At 39.3% G+C, this 25,338-nt stretch overlaps 2 protein-coding genes across 2 annotated transcripts in view; both read right to left on the bottom strand.

Moving 5' to 3' along the window:
* Positions 1 to 1,702: 1,702 nt before the first annotated feature.
* RBMXL2 (RBMX like 2) lies at positions 1,703 to 3,178 on the bottom strand. The gene has a single exon (XM_019948504.3). It carries the CDS (start codon positions 3,176 to 3,178, stop codon positions 2,027 to 2,029), a length of 1,152 nt encoding a protein of 383 aa, XP_019804063.2. The 3' UTR covers positions 1,703 to 2,026.
* Positions 3,179 to 3,425: 247 nt separating this feature from the next.
* The window catches only part of LOC101326059 (NACHT, LRR and PYD domains-containing protein 14), a 45,678-nt gene continuing 23,765 nt past the window's right edge, over positions 3,426 to 25,338 (bottom strand). The window contains 1 exon segment of the mRNA XM_073807913.1: positions 3,426 to 3,563. Within this exon segment, the coding sequence (XP_073664014.1) occupies positions 3,560 to 3,563 (4 nt within the window). The 3' untranslated portion in view covers positions 3,426 to 3,559.

Below are 25,338 nucleotides of genomic sequence, written 5' to 3'. Positions count from 1 at the left end.
TTTTTTCAGAACTACTTCGCTCTTCTTGCTCTTTATTCTACCATATAAATTTTAGGATTAGCTAAATCTCCCATTAGTGTCTTTTAAAAAATCTATTTCTTAACAATTTGTTGGTAGTGAATGGGAACTATTAATTTTTTTTTCAGTTTTGTGGTTGATTGGCCAAATCTTTTATTTAGTATTCCATCGCTGATCAACACAAATATTTGATATTATTGGGGAAGAGGGGAGGGGTGCTGTGTGGCAAAAAAAAATCATGTTGCAATTACACTTGAAGTTGTACTGATTTTCCAAATTAATCTGGCAAGGTTGAGAACGGTTATGATAAATTCTTCTGAACCATGACAAGACATGAATCTCCATTTATTTAGGCTTCTTTTATGTCCTTTAAGAAAAATTAGCAATTCTTCCATTAAGGTCTTACACATTTTTGCCAGGTTAACTCGTGGATCTTTTTTTTTTGGTTGAGCTATTTCTTGCATTTGATCTTCTGGGCCACTATTGCAGCCTCTCCTGTAATTCACCTACTTTATTATTTTGTCAAAAAATCATGTTTTTAGAGTCATATATGTGAGTGTGTTACATTCAGGTCTCTTTAAGGACTTTTTGTTGTTGTTCAGGTGTTCATCTGTTTCTCTAGCAATTATAACACTGAACATGGATCCTAATATTTTGACCCGATCCGTCTTTGCTCGTTAGAGATCCTTGACTGTACAATTACCTTTCTTTCAGATAAACAGAGGAATTCACAGGAGCTAAATGGAAAAGGTGTTTCTTACCCTGTGCTTGGGGTGAAAAAAGGAGATTCTCATATTCTTGAGCCACTTTGGAGGAAGCCTCTGTGATCTTTGCTCAAGCCCTTCTCCCCACCATAAGAGTATAGACCACTCAACCCATGCCCTTGCCTTTTGTGGACAGGAGGACCTCATAACAGGCTGAGATCCTCAGATGTTGAAATGCCAAGCTCTCAGAGATCCTCTGAGTTTCTGAGCTCTAATGATGCTTACTTTTGATTCTTCCACCCCTAGCGGAAGAATCCCAATTCTCCAATTCTCTAGAGCCAAGGGCAAGTAGCTTGCAGTTAGGAATCGAAGCTATCTGGATACCCAAATCCACCCTTGGTATATTTTCTACTTGTTTTTTAAAATTTGTTGGTGGTGAAAGGGAATGGTATTAATTGATTTTATGAGGGGCGTTTTGCAGTTTTGTGGCTGGTTGGCCAAATTTTTAATATAGTATTCCATCCTAGTTCAACACAAGAATGGTATTTTGGGGAGTAAGGGAATAGGAGATTCTGCAGATTTCCGAAGAATAAGAAAACAGGCAAAATGTGGCCAGCATTCTCCATTTGTTTTTTTAGACTTACTGAGTGAATAGAACTTTCTTTCGTTACATATACAACTGATCTAAGTGGTTTTTGTTGTTGCTGTCGACTGTTTGGTTTTTAATACGGTTAACACTGAGATTCACTTTGAAAGACACTTAGAAATCTTAGGAGTAAAACACACCAATCCCTCCCCCTCTCCCAAAAATCTAGTTGGTTTGAATGGACAGAATGACCGAATTTTCCATTTTAGGTGTGCAGAAAGATCTTTGTAAAAGATCTTAGAACTTTAGGCCTCATTTATCAGGTGAATTTAGAAGGAAGGAAGCCTTTAGGAGAATTTCTACTTGGAAATATAAGAAAACTAGTACGCAGGTTCAAGTCGTATACTTTTAAATGAACTTGTTGAAAGAAACGTTAACAATTCCAAAACGCAATCAAAACAAGTTTTAACTTTTTCCTCTCAAGAGTACAAAAAAAAAAATTATGGAGAGAAAGTTAACAGGGAATTCTTAAAACGTAAAAACAACTCTTCTTTGCGCTAGTCCTTAAGTAGTTACCATAGAACAGTCTCTACTTTTCGGCAGCTTCTTTGTAAAAACAACTCTTCTTTGCGCTAGTCCTTAAGTAGTTACCATAGAACAGTCTCTACTTTTCGGCAGCTTCTTTGAATGCAGATTTCGGTCCCAAGTCTCTTGGTGCTTAGTATCTGCTCCGGTCTCCCCCTCTCTCCGCACAGCTTCCCAGGCGGCCTCCGCCTAGCGGGGCCCTGCGGCCGGACCCGCTGTAGGACTCGCGCGGGGGCGGGCACCCCCTCTCCATGGACCGCAGCCTCCCGCGATCAGCTCTGCCTGCCCGGTCGCGGCCCCTCCAATAGCGCTCGCTCCGGCCGCCACCGTAAGCATCGGGCGGGCAGCCGCGGTACTCGTCGTAGCGGCCGCCGCCGTAAGATGGCGGGGGCCCCCGTGAAGGGGCGGCGCTGCGCGGGTCCCCGTAGCTCTCGAAGGGGTCTCGGTAGGAGCCTCCGCTCGGGTGATACAGGTAGTCGCGGTCGCGCCCCCCGTAGCCGTCTCGCTCACCGTAGCCTCTCGATGGACAGTCGTCCCGGGCGCTGGAGTGGCCGTAGTCGCGGTAGGTGTACTCTCTGGGCGAGGGAGCAAAACCCCGGGGGTCGCGGGCGCTCGAGTAGTCGCGGCTCGACGAGTAGCTGTCACGGGGCGAGTAGCCCTCCTCCCGGGGGCCCAGGTAGGGGTCCCGGCGCGGGGGCGGCGGCTCCCGGCGCAGCGGGCCGGCATAGCCGTCTCGGCCCCGCGTGGCCGGGGGCCGCCCGTGTATTCCACCATTTCCGCTGCGGGCCGGGCCCGACGGCGCGGCCCTCTTCGGGGGCGGGCCGGCCCTGCGCGGCGGCGGCGGCCCGCGCTTCACAGGCAGCGGGGCCCGGGAGGACCGCAGGTAGAAGTCGCCCGCGTAGCCGCCGTCGTCCGCCGGCCCGCCCCGGGACTGGGGGCGCCGTGGGCCGCTGCCGCGGTCCCCGAGCAGGCCCCTCGGGCGGCTATGGGACGGCGGCGGGCCCCGCCGGCTGCTCTCGAACGCCGGCTTGGTGGCCTGGGCCACCTTTATGGCCTTACCATCCAGGGTCTTGCCGTTCATATCTCTGGCGGCGGCCTTGGCATCTGCCGGGCTTTCGAAGGTGACGAACGCGAAGCCCCTGGACTTGCTGGTTTCTCGATCTTTCATCAGGAGCACCTCGGTGAGGCAGCCATACTTGCCAAACGTGGCCTCGAGGATTTTCTCGTCGGTTTCGAGGTTGAGCCCGCCAATGAAGAGCTTCCCCGGGCGGTCCACTTCCACCATGTCTGCGGGTCGGGTGGTCAGTGGCGTGGGCGGCGAAGTCGAGGCACGGGTCTTGGCTTCCGAGCCCCGCTGGCCGAAGGCGGCTCCTACCGGTTGGGCGGCGCGTCGTCGCGGAAACCCCGGAACCACAAGTCGGCTGCGCAGGCGGAATGCGCCGGTTTGTGCCTCTCGGGTCTAGTTCCCGCCGCCTGGCTGGCTCTTGCTGGTTGTGATTGGTTGGTGGTGCGGGGAGGGCCGTCCCGCCGGCAACGAGGCAAGTTGGCGGTTTTGTGACTTTTTTCACACTCGTTTACCTTTGGCCTGAATTCTTTCAGTCACTCCTGAAAAAAAGTTTTTCCCATTGCTCTTAATGAGAGGGATTTTAATGCGTTCCAATCCACGTTACCTAAAACCATATTCAAACAGAAAAAGTAGTTGAAAAAAATGGAGTAATAATTTTAAAGTTTTAAAATGCAGTTTCTACGTAAAATGTGTTAAGAATAAGATGTTTTGCGTTGCCAAGGGGAAAGAGAGAAAATGATAAGTGGAGGGTTCTTCGGTGGTATAGGAAGAAGAGGGAGTCATTCTTTGGATGTGCCATCTTTCCCTCCTGCACCGTTTTCTTGCATTTTTCAACCTTCAAAGGACTCAGTTATGTAGTACTGAAACTGCCCTTTAAGATAAATATTGAACGGAAAGTCACCTGAGGGACAAAATAAAGGCAAATGTGACAGCACTAGGACACTCGCCAAAGTAGCACCTAAGCAAGCATAGGACACTAAAGACTTTACCGCTTCATCGCGAAAGAAAGGCGCACCTCAGGAAAACAAAACATTTTGGGTTCATTCTAACGAATTACACAGTTCAGATTTGTTCCTCACGATATTCTCTGAATGGAAATAAGTATGAAAAGTAAATTGGTGAACTATCTTCACCCAAGATAGTAATGTCTAAAGCCACTTTTTTTTTAATATTTACTTTGTGTGGGAGTGTGTATATATATATATTATGTGTTACATTTTTTTATTGCAATAGCCATATAATCTTGAAAAGGGTACTGCAAGGAGGCATTTTTATGATGTTTCTGATTTTAATGGGTACTCTTTTAAGGCTTTGAGAGTTTTTTAGCATGCATAAATGGAAGTTAAAGTATAAATGCATCCCATCAGTTCATGTGAGGAATTGCAGTAACAAAATTTTATTATTAAAATCATTATTATATTTCTAAGGTAAACTTACCTGTTGGGATGTATTCATTTTTAAATATGTTAACGAATTTTGTTTGCTCATACTTAGAAATTTTACATTTCTGGGCATAAAGGGTATTAGCCAATAATTTTCTTCCCCATACCTAGCTGGGGAGATTTTTGCCCAAATTTCTTTTAGTTTTCAGTCTATTCAGATTTTTAAAAATTTCTTCTTGACTTGGTCTTTGTAAGATATACTTTTTTCTAAAAGTTATCCATCTTTGTTTAATTTGAAAATTTATTTTATCAATAGCCTGTCCGGTTTTGCTTTCTTTTTTTGTGACCAGTCTTGCCAGAAGATTTTATCTTTTCAAAGAACTACACTTTTTCTTTGCTGATCCTCTGTTTTGATTTTATTTGCTGCTACTGTCTTTTTTCCTTTCCATAATTCTTTGGATTTACAATTTGTATTATTTTCATTCTAGATTTTTAGGTAAGACACTTAGTGCATTAAGAGTTTCAAAAAACATTTCTTCTGATTGTTATATCTAAGTTTAAATTTTACTCTCCATGTACTAGTTAACAGCATGCCCTGAGCTGTGATACATGGTTATTTTCACTGTTGTTCAGTTCCTAACATTTTCTCATTTTCATCATTTCTTGACTCATGAATTATAAAGAAGTATGTTTTAAAAATTTCAAACATATGGATATTTTTGGTTTTCTAACATGCTCTATATGATATCCATACGTTGGTATTTGCTGAAACTTGCTTTACGACCTGAAGTATATGTGTGCTTGTTGTGTGTCTAATAGTCCACGTATGCTTGAGAAGAAAGTATATTCTCTAAATATTGGGGTAGAATTCTTTCCTTATATAGTGATGTTCAAGTCTTCCTCATCCTAACTTATTTTTTATTTGATAGAGTTGTTGAGAACTGTTTTAAACTCCCATAATTGTGGATTTATTAATTTCTCTTTATTTTTATGTCCATTTTTGCCTCATGTAACTTAAGATTATATTGTTAAATGCATGAAGATTGAGAATTGCTATGTATTTCTGGTGAATGATTTTATTATGTAATGATCCTCATTATTTATAATATTTTTTTACCTTAATTTGTTTTGTCTGACACTTATGTAGCTCAATATTTTTCAGAATTTTTTCTGCCAGCTTATTGTGTGCCGTCTGTTAACCATGCCTTTCTTGCCTCTTTTTTCCATCTTTCCTGCCATCTCTGGTATCACATGATTTGACTATTCCTTTCTTTTTCCTCTAACAATATGGAAGAAGTTATGTTTTCTATATCTATTCCTTGAATGATTACCTTTAATGTTTTTATTGAGGGCTAACTTATAAACACAAAATTTACAAGTTTATGTATAAAATCTTAAATTTACTGCTTAATTAATTTTTACATATGTGTACATCCATGTAAACATGGATGACCCACATCAAGATCTATAACATTTCCATCACCCCCAATTGTTCCCTCATGCCCCTTTCAAAATAATACCTTCCGCTCAGAGGTAACCACTTTTCTGACTTACATAAGCATAATTTTGTTTTGCTTGTTCTTTGACTTTATATAAATGGAATCATATAGAATGAACTCTTCTGTGTCTGGCACTCAGTATATTTTTGAGATTCATCCATGTATTGTACACACCAGTAATTGCACTTTTTCTTTGATTTTTTTAGTCGTTGTATGACTATACCAAAATATTTTTTTTTCCATTTTTCTGTTGATGGACATAGGAGCTTGTTGGGGAATGATTCCTTTTTCCTCCAGTTACCACAATGCCCTCTCCCCATATAATCAGTCCCAGATCCCACAATACATCCAGAATCCATTCACTTAACTACTTCTGCACTACAATCCCCTTCATACCAACTACCTATGTCCCTTAGCTGGACACCTGCTGGGGACACAAAGTCTTATGAGTGGGTAAAATGGTCAACAGTCCCAAGGGTCTGGGACTCCTTGACAAGGGAGCCTCATGTCCCTTGTCAAGTATCAAAACCCATTGGTGATCTGTACCCGGAGCTGCAATTAGATTGAGAGAATATAGAAATGTAAGGGTTGATAGAATTTAAGTGGAGGTTTGGATGAGAATTGGAATGTTTAAACAGGCTTTACGTGAAATGATAGGGTCTCTTTGTCTCTTTTACCTGAGTGTATTATGTGGATGGATATTGTATCTGACTGAGGAATGTTTCCCCTACCTACTGTTGTAAAACACAAGACAGAAATTGCTCCTTAAGCAGCATTAATAGGACATGCTAAATGGGAACAAGTAAGATTGCCTGAACACAAACGATGCGACCAACAAGGAATTAATTTCCAAAATATAAAAACAGCTCATACAGCTTAATATAAAAAAAATAAACAACCAAATCAAAAAATGGACAGAAGACCTAAATAGACATTTCTCCAAAGCAGACATACAATGGCCAACAGGCACATGAAAAGATGCTCAACATCCCTAATTATTAGAGAAATGTAAATCAAAACTACAATGAGGTACCACCTCAAACCAGAAGAATAGCCATCTTCAAAATTCTACAAATAATAAATGCTGGAGAGGGTGTGGAGAAAAGGGAACCCTCCTACACTGATGGTGGGAATGTAAATTGGTGCAGCCAATATGGAAAACAGTATGGAGGTTCCTTAAAAAACTAAGGTTACCATATGATCCAGCTATCCCACTCCTGGGCATATATCCAGAGAAAACTCTAATTAAAAAAGATATGTGCACCCCAATGTTCATTGCAGCACTCTTTACAATAGCCAAGACATGGAAGCAGTCTAAATGTCCACTGACAGATGAATGGATGTGGCATATCTTCATACACACACACATACACACACACACACACACACACACACACACACAGGAATATTACTCAGCCATAAAAAGAATGAAATTATGCCACTTGCAGCAACATGGATGGACCCAGGGATTATCATACTAAGTGAAGTAAGTCAGACAGAGAAAGACAAATATATGACATCACTTATATGTGGAATCTTAAAAAATGATAAAATGAACTGTTTACAAAACAGAAATAGACTCACAGACATAGAAAACAAACTTATGGTTACCAAAGGGGAAAAGGGGGCGGGATAAACTAGGAGTTTGGGATTAACAGATACACACTACTATATATAAAATAAACAACAAGGACCCACTGTGCAGCACAGGGAACTATCAATATCTTGTAATAACCTATAATAGAAAAGAATCTGAAAAAGAATGTGTATATATATATACACACACACACACATATAGACATACATATATATCTGATTTACTTTGCTGTACACCTGAAACTAACACAACACTGTAAATCAACTATACTTCAATTAAAATTTCTTTTCACAAAAGACTGCCTGAGCCCACACAGTATAGAATAAAACCTTGAATGCTGGTACGAGTGAATCCTCTGTACCAGAGACCTATGTGGAGTATAAACAGGTTTATAGCAAAAGCTTGTGAACACTCCACAGTAGTGACTCCTGGGACTTGGACTAGAGAATGTCCATTTGAGGGGCAATTACTAGCTTGCTACTGAACATTAATTGAAACTGTCCCTATGACTGAAGGACAAAAAAAATAATCTTCTCACCTCGCACCCATTAGTATGGTTACTATCAAAAAAAAAAAAAAAGAAAGAAAAAAACAGAAAATAACATGTTGGGGAGGATGTGCAGAAACTGAACACTTGTGCACCTACTGGTAGGAATGTAAAATGGTGCAGCCACTATGGGAAACAGGGTGGTGGTTTTTCAAAAAATTAAAAACAGAATTACCAGATGATCCAGCAGTCTACTTCTAGGTATGTATAAAAAAGAATTGAAAGCAGGGTCTCAGATGTTTTATACCCATGTTCATAGCCACATTATTCACAATAGCCAAGAGGTGGAAGCAACTCGTGTCCATTGCCAGATTAGTGGATAAACAAAATGTAGTATATATGTACAGTGTAATATTATTCAGACTTAAAAGGGAAGGAAATGCTGATACCTGCTATAATATGGATGAACTTGGAGGACATTATGCTAATTATTTAAAATAAGTCATTCACAAAAAAGACAAATACCGTATGGTGATTTCACTTATAAAAGGTGTCCTAGAATAGTCAAGTTCATAGAAACAGAAAGTGGAGCAGCAGTTGACAGGGGTGGAGGGAGGGAGAAATGAGGAGCTATTGTTTAATTGGTATAGAATTTCAGTTCTTCCAGATGAAAAAGTTCTAGGGATTTGTTGCACAACAATGTGAATATACTTAACACTACTGAACTGCACATTTAAGAATAGTTAAGATGGTAAACTTCATGTTATGTGTATTTAAACACAACTAAAAATTTTGTAAATAAAAAATAAATAATAATCTTAAAACCTGAAGTATCAGTGACGTCTTGGGTGAGGTCAGAAAAACATGTTCATGGGGAGGGCAGTGGCCAGTAGAGTTCCATAATAAAATGGAAATGGTTTGTATAGGAATATGTTATCAGAGGAATGCAGAGTTACTCAGTGGATTCACAAGCAGGTGTACTCTTTTCTCCAAGGACTGACTATGGAAACACATGAGGGAACTGCCAGAGTCTATTCTATGGATAGTGCCCTGTAAACAGCTTTTCAGCTGACCAAAAAAGAGCTGCTTCATTTATGGATGGCAGTTCCAAGGTGAACGGACCGCATCCTGTTGGGAAGTTTACCATATTGTTCGAAGAAGGTAAAAACCAATTAGTTCAGCAGGACTTTTTGGTCCTCCTTTTGAGTAGGAATCCAATGTAATAATGAAAAAAAAAAAACCCAGTCAGTTCAGTGAGCTGAATTATATTCTGTTTACCTAGCAATGACAGAAGAAATGAACGATGATAAAAAGCCCCTATGTTTGAGCTTTTACTGACTCATCGGTGGTGTCCAATGGCCTGGCCTTAAGGGAATGGAAAACTGGCCTAATAAAGGGATGCCCCTATGAGGCATGGCCATAGGAATCACTATGAGAATTTGAGGGATGCGTTACAGTAGGACATGGTGATGCCCGTAGGAAGAAGTGACTAGCAGGTTCACAAGGTGGTTGGAACTGACTGATGGATATCCTGGTGTGCTTGGTTGAGGAGGCCACCTGGGTGCATAATATGAGTGGCACTGAGGGACTACAGCAATACAGAGATGGACTCAGTCTAGACATACTCCTCCTGCACCTATGAAGCATAAACTGCCACTAAGAACTGTTTTGTTTGCCAAAAGAAAAAGAAAAAAAGAAAAAAGACAGAGCCTGCAGATGGGCTGTTTCAGATACCTTGGAGGCGGAAAGACCGTGAACATAGCAAGTGGCAAGTGAGTCAGATGCTGATATCCAAGGGGTCTTGACAAGAATAGATCCTGACTCTGGTGTAGACTTTGCTTACTCAGAGACAGATGCAAATGCTCAGAGTACTATAAAAGAACAGTACAGAAAATATTATACCAATGTGGATCACCAAGTGACATTTCTTCAGACCAAGGTACATACTTTACACCCCATAGCGTAAAGAGATGGCCAGAGAGATATCCTGCTCAGAGTAATAGTTTGATAGACAGTTGGAATTGGGAATTAAAGCATCAGTTGTCTAAAAGGCAGGTAGATACAGGCGTGAGGGGCTCTCTTACCTTCATGAGTGTGTGCTCACACTCAACATGAGCGGAGCTAAGGGAGTGTCCTCACTAACTAGAGTCCTCTTTTTCTTTTCTTCCTTATGGATATGGGGTGGAAGAGGACACTAGTATGACTGTGCAGTCCTTCCCACATGGAAGATGACTGATGACCATAACGTTTTCTTTCCTTCCCACCTCACCTCACCTTTCTTTTCCTTACATAATGGTCACAGAATCAGGGCTGCCACTACAAGTCCCAGAAGGAGGGATGATACCCAAGCAAGAAACTATAAATTTTTATGTCAGAATTCCTAAGGACCTGATGGAGTGGATTGTCCCTTTACCCTTTTTGGCAAAACTGGGATTAACAGTGAATGCAGCTATATTGTCTTATGGTAAAAACGGCCATGGGTTCTGTGTCTACATAACCCTACTCTAAATGAATGGGAGGTACTTTCTACAGGAGTACTGCGGTCTGCAACCTAGAGCAGCATAGCGGGTGCCACGCTCCCTTCCAAAAGTGGAAAAGTTTGGGTATAAATGGAGAGAGGGAGGGTAAAGGAATGAATAAATGGGTTACATGAAGAGGGACACCCAAAATTACATTAACACTCTGAAAGCGGCTCAAAGCAAGAGATGATATTATCTCTTAGCTCGATGAGACCACATGCCTGAAAGAATGGAGCTACACAGTGCAGAGGCCACTCCTGCTTTTGGAACCTGCCAAGATCAAATGGAAGCCTGCAAACCTGGGTGGCCTTATCCTGGGAGATCTTTCATACAATATGAAGACGGACTGGACTGAATGGAACTCTGGGAATGTGCCAGTCTCTTTTGACTTTCATTTTCCAAGTTATATCTACCATAATGCAATATGGTCTTACAGTTACATTGTTGTTAAAATGATAATACTGATATTGATAGTCAAATGTACTTGGAAATTGAGTTAGAAGCCTCCCATTTCTTTTTTATTTTTTATTAAATTTTTTTTTTTTTTTTGCAGTCCCCAGGCCTCTCACTGTTGTGGCCTCTCCCATTGCGGAGCACAGGCTCTGGACGTGCAGGCTCAGCGGCCATGGCTCACGGGTCCAGCCGCTCCGCAGCATGTGGGATCTTCCCGGACCAGGGCATGAACCCATGTCCCCTGCATCGGCAGGCGGACTCTCAACCACTGCGCCACCAGGGAAGCCCAAAAAGCCTCCTGTTTCTATTCTACACTGACTCCTCCAAATGTTGCTGTATCTGTTAAGGTCAGACAGATATGATCTTTTTGCTATAAGGGATCCATTGTCAAAGACCAGGGGGTAGCCTATGGTACAACAAAAAACATTTATTTGGTCTTTGTCTAAAACCCTTGCAATTTCCTGAGTGATAGGAGTGTCTTTTATTGTCCATAATGAGACCCCTTCCACCACACCTGAGGAAACTCCTAACGGGGCACCTAGAGAGCTTCAGGTTGGGGCCTGGTCACCAGAGGAACCAGCCATGAGATTAGAGGGTTAGAACCTGATCTCTGGGAAGGGGGCTGAAGATTGAATTCAATCACTAATGGCCAATGATTTAATCAATCCTGCCTATGAAATGAAACCCCATGTAAAAACTCTAAACAGCAGAGTTCAGGGAACATCTGGGTTGGTGAACACAGGATGTGCTGGGAGGATCACGCACTCGGAAGGGGAACGGAAGCTCTGTGAATCTACTCCTCCCCACTCGCAACTTGCTCTTCATCTGGTTGTTCATTTGTATCCTTTATAATAAACTATCATCATAAGTATAGCACTTTCCTTAGTTCTGTGAGTCATACTAGAGAATTATAGAACCTGAGGGGGATTGTGGGAATTCCCAAATTGGTAGTTGGCCTGGAATCTATTGTGGTAATCAGGGAGAGATGGTATGTCATGTCCCAACAACAGTCCTCAATTCTCTGACACCAACTGGGTGTCCCGTAATTCAACTCATTTCTGACACTAGTACCCAGAGTTAGCACAGACTGTGCAGCTTAAGGCCTCAGTTCCAACAAAACTGCTCTCACTTCAGAGGCCAGCTGCAAATGGGGTCCCCAAATTTCTGCCTGGCCAACTACAGAGCAACTACAATGAAGAGGTTCTGACATACATGGTCTTTGTAAATTCTACACTCGTGGTCTGGGCTGCTCTTTTTGAAATATTTTAAAGTAATAATTATAATATCTGAAATTATAAAAAGGCATTAAATAGATGAGTATTTTGTGTGTTTACCCACTGTTCCCCACGTACCCATGAAAAAGAATGTCTCATACTATTTTTCAATCCTTGTACAACTACTGGCAGCAAACTGTAGTAGATTTGAATGATGAATGAAGGTACGAATACCAGTGAACAAGGAAGGGTCCACCAAAGGAGCTAGAACCAGGTAGGGGGGTGGGGGCATTCTCTATGGAGTCTTTCACTGGCTACACTGGCACCAGTATCCTCCAAGAGCGTAACTGGGCCAGGGTACCCTAGATGGAGACTTAGGGGGCAGAGGAGCTCCAAGATGAAAAAATGTATTACCATCAGGGAATAGAGATGACATTTCAAGAAAAATAAAAAAGAATAACACTCCTCACTCTAAAAATTAAAAACAAAAAAAAATCTCTGCAAAGGGCTATGCCCTGACAAGGATGAGTTGCAGAACACGAGGAATCGTCTTGAAGGTCCTTATCTCCTCAGGGTAGAAATCCCTAAATCAATTGAATGAGATCCCCATCCTTCCTACTAGGAAGGTCAGGGGAATTTCTCTGGAAGCAGCACCAGCGCCTGTAGACTGGGCCCCTGAATCTGTCCCCTGTATCTTCAGGGACTGAGTTCTGATCCAACCATCCAGACACACAGAGTGATCTCACGACTCTATACCATGCCACAAACTCCTTGACAGTGAGGAGGGAGCTTCCCAGTTAGTCTGAAGCTTGGGCACCCTCTCTTTTTCTTCTTAATTTTTAAAATTGTGGTAAAATACACTTAACATAGAATTTACCACCTTAAGCATTTTTAGATACACAGTTCAATAGATGTGATGTTGTGATTTATAATAAATATATATTTTTGTCTTGGTCCATGGTTCCTGGCTCACAGCTCCTAAAACCCTTGGAATATCCTAAGCAATGAGAGCAATGGGAAATATTTAATATTTGGTTTTTGTCATGGGTTTCTGAAATAGTTCCAGAGCCATAAAGGTGAAAGGAATGTCTTGTCATTCATAACAAGCCCCCTTCTACCACACTTGGGTTTATGTTAATGAGACAACAGTGAACCAGAGAACTTATTGAACTTAGGTTGTGGTGAGGAAGACAGACAGAAAGAAATAAAATAAGGAAATCTTTGTGTTAGTGCTAGGAAAGGAAGGAACACCGATGCATTGTTAGGAAAAGGGGAGAGAGTGGTACTTACAATAGAGCACTCAACCTCCCGGAGGAGATATTTAAAGGATGGTCCACAGCCAGATCTATGAAGAGTGGAAGAGCAGAGTAGGCAACTGCACAAAGGACCAGTGGTGAAACACTTGGAGCATACAAGGAATTGGGAAGAAATTACATTGTTTAGTGAGAGGGGAGAGTGACATATTGGAAAGCTGAACCAAATTATGCAGCCTTTTGAATACAAAGAATTTGGTCCAGCTCTAGTAACGTTCACTTACTCTCTCATTCAAAGAATATTTCTTGAACATCTGATATTAAGGCAGGTATTGTACTAGGTGAAAGAGATTCTGAGGTGATGACAAACAGTAAAGGGGGCTGTTGAATTAAAAAATTAATTACATCTGAAAGACAAAAGTACTAACAATAGTCTTTCTTCCCTCTGTTGCTATAAAGGAACCTGTTCATTTTCACCCTTTCCTCTGCTCTTAAAGAAGGATATTTATTTTCTGGTAGAGGTTCTGTGATGATCTACAAAATAAAGAAATGAAGACTAAGGAAGGAAAAGAAAAATATTAGAAGGAACGATATATGCATAAGAAAACACACAAAATGATAAACTGAAAGTTTAGGGTTTTACTCTGTTTGAAAGTAATGTTGTCAAAGGTTTACATTGTGTTTAGGGGACAAAAGATGAGGCTGAATGTAATCACTAGGGGTGGAAGGAGGGGGAAAAGAGACTTCAATATGGTTTTTGTTTTGTTTTTAAAGAAAACTACATTGAAAGTAGTGTAGACAATATAGAGTAGAATGCAGTATGAGAAACCAGGAGACCAGACAGGAAATCATGACCTTAAAGAAACCGTAGCAGGAGACTAGAAAGAGGAATCTTTTCAACCTAGTTATCCATTATAATTTTCTCTTTCACTCTTAAATGTGCTTATGATACAAGGTATGATATGTGTTTTTTTCCTACACCATGAAGCAATGAACTCCATTCGCCTCAGACAACGACCTGGTGTACCACAAATTTAACTCAGTTCTGACACTATCTACCTGGAGATAGCATCAGATCCAATAGGTTAAAGGCTCAGTCCCACAAGACTGCCCCCACATCAGATGCCAGTCATAAGTCCAAGTTGCTACCTGTGTGTCTGACCAACTGGCTATAAACCCAAGGACCTCAGACCCCTTCCTGAGGTTCAGTTAATTTTCTGCAGTGGCTCACGGAACTCAGGAAAGTAATTTACTTACTAGATTACTGGTTTATTACAAACGACAGTAAAGAACATGAATGAAGAGCCAGATGAAGAGATACATAGGGCTATAGGTCCTGCACAGCAGGAGCTTCTGTCCCCAAGGAGTTGGAGGCCTGGCAGGTGGATGTGTTCTGGTTACCATCCTGGAAGTTCTCCAGATCCCTCCCTTTTGGGTTTTTATGGAGGCTCCTTTGTATAGGCATGATTGATTAAACCACTGGCCACTGGTGACTGAGTCAACCTCTACACCTACCCCCTCATCCCTGATTACAGGAGATGTGATTGAAAGTTCCAACCCTTTAACTGGTTGGTGCCCCTGGCCACCAGCTCCACCATCCATAAGGGGTTTCCCACTGTCACCTCAGAAACAACTCAGGTGTGGCTGAAAGGGCTTGTTATGGATTACCCTTTTCACCTGTATGGCTCTGAAGCTATTTCAGAAACTGAGGACAAAAGATGAAATATTAGAACAAAAGATGCTCCCATTGTTCTTATCAATGAGGAAATTCTAAGGGTTTTGGGAGCCGTGAGCCAGGAACTGTGGAAAAAGACTAAAATTTATTTTATTATAAATCACAGTATCACAGTAGGGTATAGATGGTTGTCCTTCAGACCTTCTCCCTCCTCCTTCAACCCAAAGTTCATTTTCTCCCCAGCTAAGAATAAAGAATGTTAGTGAGACATAAATCTTTTTTTAGCCTCCATGTTATAGATAACTCCAAGTGTGAAAATACTAAATACCTGCCAACATCACAGAACCTGTAACCGATAGTAACAGGACGAAATCCCAAATCCTTTGATTTCAGATCCACTTGAGGTGTGGAACACGACTTGATGCCAGGAGCAACCCTCACTTGTGACAACCAAAATGTCCCCTTGGTGGCCACATCACCAACCAGAGTTGAGATCCACTGTTCTAAGAGGTGAGCATTGTTAAGAAAAATCATCCAAAACTTAAAAATAGGTAAAAGGGGCTTCCCTGGTGGCGCAGTGGTTGAGAGTCCGCCTGCCGATGCAGGGGACGCGGGTTCGTGCCCCGGTCCGGGAAGATCCCACATGCTGCGGAGCGGCTGGGCCCGTGAGCCATGGCCGCTGAGCCTGCGCGTCCGGAGCCTGTGCTCCGCGACGGGAGAGGCCACGGCGGTGAGAGGCCCGCGTACCGCAAAAAAAAAAAAAAAAAAAAAAAAAAAAAATTGGCAAAAGGTATTACTGGTATTACTGAGTGTCCTTTCACTGTAGTTCTAGGCATTGTCTAGCAGGCCGGGGATTATCTTATTTTCTAGGGGTGTGTATCTTTATGTCAGATTAGTTAAACAAGGAGGCCAATAGACTGAGGTGGTTCTAATACCTTAGGGCCTACTAAACAAACCAAAACAGAAACCTATACATGCCTCAAGGTTAAGAAATCGAAACCTAAGGACAACCAATCACAGCCAACTGGGCTTTTCCAGATAAGGAAAATGCTTAAGCTTTAGCCAGTCAAATAATTTTCCAGTTTTGCGTCTGCCTCTTCTCTATAAAAGCCTTTCCCTTAGCTCCTGTCCGGTGGAGTGCTCCTAAACATTTCTGGTTTGGCACTGCCGTATTTAGTTTTTTCTTTAAATAAACTCTTAAAATTTTTGATTTGCCTCTGCTTATGTTTTTAACAGTTCTCTGACTCTCAATTCTATTGATCAGAAGATTCACAACTTTGTAAGGGTAAAGATTATCTTACAGAGACCTGATAGCAATGCAAATAATTCTTGTCCTCGATCAGTGCAAATTTCCTCTGTGATGGAAAAGATAATCCCAAAGTTTATCATTTACTGCCTTGTAGGACATTAATCAGTTTTGTATTTACCTTAGAATGTTATTCTAACTTTAAAAAAAATGCCTTTCATTCTACAAACAAATGCTGGAGAGAGTGTGGAGAAAAGGGAACCCTCCTACACCGTTGGTGGGAATGTAAATTGGTACAGTCACTATGGAGAACAGAATGTAGGCTCCTTAAAAAACTAAAAATAGATTTACTATATGATCCTGCAATCCCACTCCTGGGCATATATCCAGAGAAACCTATACTTCAAAAAGATACTTGCACTCCAATGTTCAGTGCAGCACTATTCACAGTAGCCAAGACATGGAAGCAATCTAAATGTCCCTCAACAGATGAATAGATAAAGAAGATGTGGTACATATATACAATGGAATATTAGTCATAAAAAAAAGAATGAAATAATGCCATTTGCAGCAACATAGATGGACCTAGAGATTATCATATTAAGTGAAGTAAGTCAGACAAATATCATATGATATCACTTATATGTGGAATCTAAAAAAAATTGATACAAATGAACTTATTTACAAAATAGAAACAGACTCACAGGCTTCGCAAACAAACTTATGGTTACCAAAGGGGAAAGGGGGAGGGGAGGGATAAAGTAGGAGGTTGGGATTAACATATATACACTACTGTATATAAAATAGATAATCAAAGAGGACCTACTGTAATAGCACAGGAGACTCTACTCAATACTCTATAATAACCTATATGGAAAAGAATCTGAAAAAGAATAGATATATGTATATTTATAACTGAATCACTTTGCTATACACGTGAAATTAACACAACATTGTAAATCAACTATACTCCAAAATAAAATTTAAAAATTTTTAAATGCTATTCATGATGGATATATAAACACTTGTTCGTCAAATGCTTTGTAAAGCTGCATCTCACTGGTTCCCTTACTAATGAATTGATAATATTCTTTGACAAGAGTTCATTTTGCATTTGTATAACCAAAGGGCCATGATTTAGAAAGAGCCATGATTTGAAATCCTCAAAAATTATTTAACTGCATCACTGGATCCACAATGGACGAATTAGAGTCTTTGGAAGACATTTTAAACTAAAGCAGGGGAATAAAAGAGATCTTTTCCCCTTGGTTGCTAAGCTGAAAGCATGTGAGCTCAAAGCTGCCTGTGACATACCTCTACCACATTTACCCAATACCATAGCCTCAAAATATCTAAAGGAAAATTTTAAAGAACTATAAGAAAATAAACTTTTCCATCATATTAAAAGATTTAAAGAAAATGTTCTCAATAATTTATAGATTGAGCAACAAAAATTAGTACAAGATGATCTGAACTGCATAATTAAAAAGCTTGATTTAATGGATATATACACATGTGCACACACTCAGTCATGGGAAAATACATATTCTTTTCAAGCACACATAGAAAATTGATTATATACTAGGCCATGAATTATATCTTAACTAATTTCAAACAACATTTTCACATTATCTGAACTCTATTAGGTTAAAAACAATAACAAAAAGGTAACTTTAAAAATGGCTCTCATGCAACTCAATAGAAAGAAAACAAACAACCCAATCCAAAAATGGGCAGAAGACCTAAATAGACATTTCTCCAAAGAAGATATACAGATTGCCAACAAACACATGAAAGGATGCTCAACATCACTAATCATTAGAGAAATGCAAATCAAAACTACAATGAGGTATCACCTCATACCAGTCAGAATGGCCATCATCAAAAAATCTACAAACAATAGATGCTGGAGAGGGTGTGGAGAAAAGGGAACCCTCCTGCACTGTTGCTGGGAATATAAATTGATACAGCCACTATGGAGAACAATATGGAGGTTCCTTAAAAAACTAAAAATAGAACTACCATTCAACCCAGAAATCCCACTACTGGGCATATACCCTGAGAAAACCATAATTCAAAAAGAGTCATGTACCACAATGTTCAGTGCAGCACTATTTACAACAGCCAGGACATGGAAGCAATCTAAATGTCCATCAACCGATGGATGGATAAAGAAGATGGGGCACGTGTATACAATGGAATATTACTCAGCCATAAAAAGAAACGAATTTGAGTTATTTGTAGTGAGGTGGATGGACCTAGAGTCTGTCATACAGAGTGAAGTAAGTCAGAAAGAGAAAAATACCATATGCTAACACATATATATGGAATCTTAAAAAAAAAAAAAGGTCATGAAGAACCTAGGGGCAGGACAGGAATAAAGACACAGATGTAGAGAATGGACTTGAGGACACGGGGAGGGGGAACGGTAAGCTGGGACAAAGTGAGAGAATAACGTTGATGTATACTCACTACCAAATGTAAAATAGCTAGCTAGTGGGAAGCAGCTGCATAGCACAGGGAGATCAGCTCGGTGCTTTGTGACCACCTAGAGGGGTGGGATAAGGAGGGTGGGAGGGAGGGAGATGCAAGAGGGAGGAGATATGGGGAAATATGTATATGTATAGCTGATTCACTTTGTTAAAAAGCAGAAACTAACACACCATTGTAAAGCAATTATACTCCAATAAAGATGTTAAAAAAATGCCTAAGTTTGGAAATGTACAAGCATACTTCTGTGTGACATGTGGGTCACAGAAAAAAAAAATTCATGTAAATCAAAATATTTGGACATGAATGCTAATTAAAATATTCCATATACTGGATGGACTTGGAGGGTATTATGCTTAGTGAAAAAAGTCAGAGAGAGAAAGACAGATACTGTATGATATCACTTATACGTAAAATCTAAAAAATAAAGCTAGTGAATATAACTAAAAAGAAAGAGACTCAAAGATACAGAGAACAAAGTAGTGGTTATCAGTGGGGAGAGAGAGAAGAAGGGAGGGGCAATATAGGGGCAGGGGATTAAGACGTACAAACTACTATGTATAAAATAAATAAGCTACAAGGATATATTGTACAACAGTATAGCCAATTATTTTATAACAACTATAAATGAAGTCTAACCTTTAAAAATAGTGAATCACTATGTTGTACACTTGAAACTTATATAATGTTGTAAATCAACTGTACTTCAATAAACAAAAAAGACTCCATGGTCAAGCATGGGAATTCAGCTAAAATGTAAATAGAAGGGAATTTATATTCTTAATGCTTCTAATAAAAGAAAAGGTTGGAAGTCAATAAGAATCTAACTTGAGAAGTTATCAGGCTTCCCTGGTGGCGCAGTGGTTGAGAGTCTGCCTGCCGATGCAGGGGACACAGGTTCGTGCCCTGGTCCTGGAGATCCCATATGCCGCGGGAGAGGCCACAACAGTGAGAGACCCGCGTAACGCAAAAAAAAAAAAAAAAAAAAAAAGAAGTTAGCATACTGACAAAAATTCAAAGATAACAGAAATGATAAAATAAGAATTTACAAAATAAATTTATAAAATGAAAACAGACAAAATGTAAAGAATCAACAAATCCAACATTTGTTTTGACCACCCTATTTGATTCTTTGACTATCCTATTTGACTCCTTACCTACACTATTTATTGATAAAATTGCAAACCATCCCTAACACAGAGCTCTGTTTAGGATGAGGGGAGTGGTTTGCCTGATGCACAAATTTGAGAAGATGCCAAAAAAATTCAGTAATCAAGATAAATAATATTTTAGGGAATATTTTTAAAATCAAAATTAGTGCAAAAATATCCATGATAACCAAATATTAAAAATTTAAATAAAGACAGTGTCTGACCCTGAACTTGCACAACCCTGAGAATAAGTGCCTCACTTGCCTCACCCTAATCCTGGTCATGCGTTACCTGATAGCAGTGATACCAGGCATGTTTTCAAAATGTAAGTGGCATTGCTTCTAGTATATTGTTAGCTCAGGGTAAACAGTCCTTATGTTATGGAAGTACCTGACCAAAAAGACTAAATTTTATTAAATGCCTTTTCAACATATACTATATTAAGGTGGTTATTTGGTCTTTCTCCATCAGTCAACTAATACTTGTCCTCTCTTGTACTTCTGTTATAAATCATAAGAATCATGGTATATTTTAACTGTTAGAATTAATTTTCAAATATATTTGATCTTTGCATATATATTCATAAGTGACATTCAATTGTAAGTTTATCTTTGTAAGTTCTATTATTGAAGTTTTTCTAACCTTATAAAATGAAATGGAAAAGTTATCTTCCTCTGTAATGCTCTGAAATTTAGTTTAAAAAGCAAAAGAATTTTCCTTTATCTTTAAATTTGTTAGAAATCCCCTTGATAAGAAGCATGTATTGGGAATTCCCTGGGAGTCCAGTGGTTAGGACTTGGTGCTTTCACTGCCATGGGCCGGAGTTCAATCGCTGGTCCAACCCTGGTCAGGGAACTAAGATCCCGCAAGTTGCTCACAAAATGAAGCATTTATCGGGCTTCCCTGGTGGCACAGTGGTTGAGAGTCCGCCTGCCGATGCAGGGGACATGGGTTCGTGCCCCATTCCGGGAAGATCCCACATGCCACAGAGTGGTTGGGCCCATGAGCCATGGCCGCTGAGCCTGCACGTCCGGAGCCTGTGCTCCACAACACGAGAGGCCACGACAGTGAGAGGCCTGCGTACTGGGGGAAAAAAAAAAAAAAAAAAAAAAAAAAAAAAAAAAATATATATATATATATATATATATATATATATATATATATATATATATATGGAGCAACATAAGTAGATTTTAGAAATATGGTATTGAGTGTTAAAAGGCAAGATATACAATAACCAAGACATGGAAACAACCTAAATGTCCATCGACAGAGGAATGGATAAAGAAGATGTGGTACATATATACAATGGAATATTATTCGGCCATAAAAAAGAATGAAATAATGCCATTTGCAGCAACGTGGTTGGACCAGAGATTATCATACTAAGTGAAGTAAGTCAGAAAGAGAAAGAAATACCATATGATATCACTTATATGTGGAATCTAAAATATGACACAAATGAACTTACCTACAAAAGAGAAACCGACTCACAGACATGGAGAACAGTCTTTGGTTGCCAAGGGGGAGGGGAAGTGGGGGACGGTTGGATTGGGAGTTTGGGACTAGCAGGTCCAAACTATTATATATAGAATGGATAAACAACAAGGTCCTAACTGTATAGCACAGGGAACTATATTCAATATACTATGATAAACCACAATGAAAAATAATATGAAAAAGAAATTTTTTTAATATATTTTTTTAAATGTCCTGTGTATTTTAAAGAAATTAAGGGAAAAAAAGGTAAGGTATATAAATGGCACCATGCCATTTATGCAAAAATTTCATACCTCTAAAAATAACATTGCATCTTTTATAAGGTACATATAGTTCTATGGCATATTTCAAACACATTAGGTAAGTTGCCTATAGGTGAGAAGGGGACATGGTTAATGGATATAAATTACCCAACTAATCAACCAACCAATAGTTGACAGAAGGCCCTTGCATAAACCATAGACAATATAATACCATGAACTGGATCCACGGAACAGAATAGAGCCCAGAAATAAACCCACACACCTACAGTCAATTAATCTTCGACAAAGGGGGCAAGAATATAAAATGAGAAAAAGATGGTCTTTTCAGCAAGTGGTGCTGGGAAAGTTGGACAGCTGTATGTAAATCAATGAAGTTAGAAAATATCCTCACACCATGCACAAAGATAGACTCAAAATAGCTTAAAGACTTAAACATATAAAAGACATCATAAAACTCCTAGAAGAGATCATAGGCAAAACATTCTCTGACATAAATCGTACCAATGTTTTCTTAGGTCGATCTCCCAAGGCAATAGAAATAAAAACAAAAATAAACAAATGGGACCTAATCAAACTTACAAGCTCTTGCACAGCAAAGGAAACCATAAAAAAATGAAAAGACAACCTATGGAATGGGAGAAAATATTTGCAAACGATGTGACCAACAAGGGCTTAATTTCAAAAATATACAAACAGCTCATACAACTCAACAACAAAAAAATAACCCAGTCGAAAAATGGGCAGAAGACCTGAATAGACATCTGTCCAAAGAAGACATACAGATGGCCAATAGGCACATGAAAAGATGCTCATCATGGCTAATTATTAGAGAAATGCAAATCAAAACTACAGTGGGTTCCACCTCACACTAGTCAGAATGGCCATCATTAGAAACTCTACAAATAACAAATGCTGAAGAGAGTGTGGAGAAAAGGGAAGCCTCCTGTGCTGTTGGTTTGGGAGTGTAAATTGGTGAGCTACTATGAAAAACAGTAAAGAGGGTCCTCAGAAAACTAAAAATAGAATTACCATATGATCCAGCAATCCCACTCCTGGGCATATATCCAGACAAAACTATAATTCAAAAAGATACATGTACCCCTATGTTCATAGTAGCACTATTTACAATAGCCAAGACATGGAAGCAACCTAAATGTCCATCGACAGATGAATGGATAAAGATGTGGTATATATACACAATGGAATACTACTCAGCCATAAAAGAGGATGAAATAATGCCATTTGAAGCAACACGGATGGACCTAGAGATTGTCATACTAAGTGAAGTAAGTCAGAAAGACAAGTACCATATGATATCACTTATATGCAGAATCTAAAATATGGCACAAATTAACCTATCTACAAAATAGAAAGAGACTCACAGACATAGAGAACAGACTTGTGGTTGCCAAGGGGGAGGGAGGCTGGGAGAGGGATGGACTGGGAGTTCTGGGTTAGTATATGCAAATTATTACATATAGAATGGATAAACAACAACGTCCTACTGTATAGCACAGGGAACTATATTCCGTATCCTGGGATAAATCATAATGGAAAAGAACACAAAAAGGAATGCATATATGTGTATAACTGAGTCACTTTGTTGTACTGCAGAAATTAATACAACACTGCAAATCAACTATATTTCAATAAAAAAATAAATTAAAAAATATATACATAATACCATGAACTGATGAAGTATGTTAAACTCAACCTTTCGGACCTGATGATCCCCCCTACCAACTAATTTTAATTTTCACCTTCTGTTTATCTAGCCATTCAACATTTGAGTGCCTATATAAGTACTGAGTATATAAACATATTTTTCAGTTACTGCCCACATGGAATACACATTAATGTGGTGGAGCAACAATATCACTAATTATGACACAAGGTACATAAATATCACACAAAATAAACCTTAGGGTTAAAAGCATTATAAGACATGAAAGGTTATCAAGAATTCATCAGGAAACATAATCATTTGCAGTCTCTAATAAAAGTCTCAAAATATAGAAAATAAAAACTAACAGAACTACAAAGTGAAATACACAAATCTGTAATTATAACAGATATTTTAATGTATTTTTCACAATAATCGAATTATCTGGGAAAAAATCACTAAAAATACCAGATGATTTGAGCAACAGAATTAACAATCTTAACTGATACAAAATACCGCAACCCACAACTCTTCATATTCTTTTTAAGCACATTTTGGAACACATATAAAAACTGGGCCATGAAATAAATGTCAACAAATTTTTTAAAATTGAAATCATGCATAGTATGTTCTCAAACTACAGTGCTAGAGATTAAATATAAAAAGATAATAAGAAACCCCTCTTATGTTTGAAAATTACGGAGTACACTTTAGAATAATCCATGGGTTGAAGAAAAAGTCATAAGGGAAGTTAACTATTTTAGACTCAAAATAAGAAAACACTACAGATAATATCAAAACTTGTCTGGTGAAGTTAATGCAGTGATTTGAAGGAAAATCATAACCTGAAGCCTGCTGGAAAAGAAGGAAATATGAAACATGACTAGCTATCTAAACACTAGAGATGATTTAGAAATTAAGCAGATTAATAATATAATAATACTAGACACTTGCCAGTAAGTTTTAAAATTCAGCTGAAATGGATAAAATCACAGGAATAATATCACTTACCAAAAATTACTCAGTAAGAGAAAACCTACATAAATATATAATTATTTAAAAATTGAGTGAGAAGTCAAAAAACTCTCCACAAAAAGGGAACTCCAGATCATATAGCTTCACCAGAAATTTCTACAAAGTTCAAAGTAGAAATAAATTCAGTCCTACACAACCATATGCTAAAACCACACCCGACTGGCTAAAATTTAAAAAATTGAGTCTGACAAAATTGACAAGAATAGAGTGCAACAGGAACTCTTACACACTGCCAGTGGTAGAATAAATTGGTACAATCCTTGGGGATTTTCCCCATGATATAACAATTCCACTCAATTATTTACCCTACATAAATGTGTACACATCTCGCAATTTATGTATTAAAATACTCAGAGCAGCACTAATCATTAAAGAAAAAAAATGAAAACAACCCGAAAGTCCACCAACAATGGAATGGTTCTATAGTAGAGGAGAACTAATAAACAGAAACCTCAATTAAGTAGAGTTGGGAGACCAGAAGAGGGAGCTCTCACACCCTGCAAAGATAGCAGAGCCCAACTGGAAGAAGGACTTTCCTGGCAAGGACTTAGCCAGTGAAAAGCCGTGGACTCTTAGTTTACTGTAGCGCTTCCAGCTTCCTTTTCCTCTCTATCAACGCATTCTCCTTTCCTTGCCATGTGGAGACTTGCACATGGCTCATTATGGTTACAGTCCCCAAATTACGATTCTCTGCTGATCCCCAATAAACCTATTTTTGCCAGAGAAATATCTGGCAGTCTATTTGTTTTAGGATAGCAATAGTTTATCATATGGTCATTCATTGGAATCTTTTACGGCAATAAAAATGAATGAGAACAGCCACGTGAAACAACTGGATGACGCCTACAATCATAACATTAAGCAAAAAGAAAATCATAACACAAAAGAATAAAGTATGATTCCCTGTATATAAAGTTCAAAATCAAGCAAACTTCAAGTATATTGTTTATGA

This window comes from Tursiops truncatus, chromosome 8, assembly GCF_011762595.2.
Source record: "Tursiops truncatus isolate mTurTru1 chromosome 8, mTurTru1.mat.Y, whole genome shotgun sequence".
Classification (NCBI taxonomy): Eukaryota; Metazoa; Chordata; class Mammalia; order Artiodactyla; family Delphinidae; genus Tursiops; species Tursiops truncatus.
The sequence above is the reverse complement of the archived record's forward strand: the minus strand, read 5'-3'. Positions and strand labels throughout refer to the sequence as shown.